Raw genomic sequence first — 2,779 nt, forward strand, 5'->3', positions numbered from 1 at the left:
AGGGAGTTTGACGGACAACGCCTGCCGTTTTCCCCACATCACGTCGCAGATGATATACCCCCTCGTGCGCGTGGCGACCTCCAGAAAACTCTCCGTCGCCGAGCCCAACCGAGGGAAGCGCAACACCGTTTTGGTGGCCTTGTCAAACAGAAAAGCACTGCCTCCAACGAAGTACGCAACCATAGGGAGTTGCTCTGCGTCGTAGTGCAGCAGCTGGTAGAGGAGGTAGGAGCAGGCCGCCATCGACTTCCCGATCCCGGACGTCCCGGTCAAGACACGCCGCACAGGCACGGAGTTCGCTCCGCCGTGCGTGCCGAACGACCCGTCCAGGTCGCCCTTGACGATCTGCCACACCCGCTCCACCTCGGAGTAAATGTAGCAGTCGCGGATGCTTATCGCATTGCTCCACGCGTACGGCCATCCCCTCTCCGAGGTGAGCACGAGGAGCCTGGGGCGCGGTGGAGAGAATTGCGCCGCAGCGTCCTCCATTAGAACAGTTGCCCCCTCCACCTTCCACCCCCACGGCTCGGGCGGCTTGCCTTCCTTCGGCTCCATCCTCGCCCCCCCGCTGCCGTCGGGAACCTCCAAAACGTGACCCCACGTCGCATTGAGGATGGACTCGTAGAGGCCCTCCACCTTCTCCAACGTGACGCTCTCCACAGACGCCTCCGCCGCGGCGAGGGCCGCACGCAGCCCACTCCCCAGAAGAGGGGCGGCGTCAGCGGCGATTCCCTGCGTCTCCTCCGCGGACGCAGGCGGCTGCCCAAGGCTGCGGTCGACGCGAGCTGGGCGCTGCCTCCGCGGCGCATTAGTGGTGGGACGTTGCCTCTTCACACCAGCACGCGCCCCCGTTCGCTTTGCAGGCATTTTTTTGTAGTTGTTGTTGGCTTGAGCTGCAGCCGAGCACCAGCCAAAAGGACATTTAGAGAGGGAGAGGCAAAAAATAGGGGCAGAAAATAGGGGCAGACACGACCCCCACGTAGCCACATTCAGCAAACGAGAGAGAGAGAAGCCACCCGCAGCGCGCTGCCACCCCGCAAGGAAAGAGAGAGTGAGCCACAGCGTCCACGCCTCCCCCCCCCCTCCCTTTCTCTTCCTGTAGCGGAACTTCGCACAGCCGCGCACTGCGCTGCCTTCGCCACGTGCAACTTGGCGCCGCCGCAGTACCCCAAAAGCGCATTGCTTTATGCCTGTGTGTATGTGTATATTGCTCTGCGCACCCGCAGCGGCAGTGGGAGGGAGGACGGAGGGCGTGCCAGCACGCGCGCGCATACACACACGAGAGGGGTTTGGCGGGCGGGCCTGTGGGTGCAGCACATGCGCCCAGCCAGCAGGGAGGCGGGACCAACGTAGCAAATGGATAACAAAAGAGAAACTAAAAAATTAGGGGCCCAACCGAAATAAAATGCAAAAGGAAAAGAGGAAATTCCGAAGTTTGTTTCTCCATCGGCTGCGTGGATATGTTTCTTGCCCGTTTCAAAGAAGAAAAGAATAAAACGACTGCCGGGACGCAGACACACAATATCACGCACACCTCAGGTTTGCACCTCACGGTGGCCGCGGCCCCGTGCCTCATTACTATAATCCGCACAGCCAGGCGGCCGGCACCGCGTGTGTGTGAGGCAGCAGCAAAAAGGAGGGGAAAAGGGTGCGCCGCCCGTGAGAACGCGCGTAGCAGAAAAAAAGAAAAGAAAAGAAGAGAGACCATGGGGCACTTATTCTACCAGCACAACATCAAGAGTAACATAGAAGCAAGAGAACAAGGGGAGAAAAAAGGAAGAAAAAAAATGATTGAGGCCTCCTCGGATAGCAAATTAATTGGAAACCAAGCAGCGGGCGTGCTGCGACGGGTGCGGCAGACCCGCACCGACTCACATTCTGCAAAGAGCCGCAACGCCGCACAGCTCCAGCAACACAGCAGCAGCAGCACCTGCGGCACACGCCAATGCACAGCGGCGTCGCTCATTGAGCTCCGCGGCCTCGGGCCAGCGGTGCTCGCGGCATTAGCGACGCTGGCGGCGGACGCTGCACCGTCAGCACTCCCACCTCCCGCCTGCGTCGTGGGCGAGCTGCTGGCATCCGGCGGCGGGATGGCGACCTTGCCGGCTGCGAGTGCCCTGACATCGCCCTCCTCCAGCGGGCGGTTGTACAGCAGGACGTTGCTCACCGTCACGCGGTGGCCGTCCGCTGCAGCCTTCGCGCCGTCCCCGCCAACGTAGAAGTGCGACATCGTGCCCCTCTTCAACAGAGGGCCTTCAGAGTTCCTTTCGAAAATCTTTTCCCCGTCGACGTCCACACGCCAATTGCCGAGGTCACGCATTCGCAGCGCCACCTGGTACGTCTTGTCCTTCTCCCACGCACCGCCTGCCGCCTCCCGGCCCTTGCCGTTCACCGTCAGCGCCCACTTCTTGTCGCTCGTGTACGACAGGCCAAAGAGCACAGTGCCGTTTGCGTTACTCATCCTCGCGCCCATCGGCGGGAAGGGGGGGCCGTCCGCCCCCGGCACCGCGTGGATGGCCACCGTCGCCGCGAGCGTGAACTTGTTTCTGGCGAAGCCGTACAGCTGTTGCTTTCCCTGCTGCCCCACAGGCCACTCCGCCCCCGCTCCGGCGCCTCTGAACGTCACGCCGTTGGGGACCCTTCTCTCTCCCTGCGCCACCGTGGCGTTCACGCCGCGGTACTCGTCCACCCACGCGCTTTCCTGGAGGAAGGTTGGCACAAGCCTTTTGCGGGAGCGGGGCCGCCGCACACGCCTTTTGTCCGCGGCAAAGGCAAGGTT

At 62.2% G+C, this 2,779-nt stretch overlaps 2 protein-coding genes across 2 annotated transcripts in view; both read right to left on the reverse strand.

Annotated features, from left to right (window-relative positions):
• Positions 1–867, reverse strand: part of Tco025E_09049 (putative retrotransposon hot spot (RHS) protein) — a gene marked incomplete at both ends in the record, with an annotated part of 942 nt that extends 75 nt beyond the window's left edge. The window contains one exon of the mRNA XM_029375876.1: positions 1–867. This exon is cut by the window's left edge and continues 75 nt beyond it. Within this exon, the coding sequence (XP_029224005.1) occupies positions 1–867 (867 nt within the window).
• An 853-nt stretch (positions 868–1,720) lies between these two features.
• Positions 1,721–2,779, reverse strand: Tco025E_09050 (trans-sialidase; the record flags this gene model as incomplete). Its single annotated transcript, XM_029375877.1, has 1 exon — positions 1,721–2,779. A coding segment is annotated over one exon (1,059 nt), but the record flags the coding sequence as incomplete, so codon positions are not given.

This window comes from Trypanosoma conorhini (genome assembly GCF_003719485.1).
Source record: "Trypanosoma conorhini strain 025E chromosome Unknown Tco_14.4_contig_00959, whole genome shotgun sequence".
Classification (NCBI taxonomy): Eukaryota; Euglenozoa; class Kinetoplastea; order Trypanosomatida; family Trypanosomatidae; genus Trypanosoma; species Trypanosoma conorhini.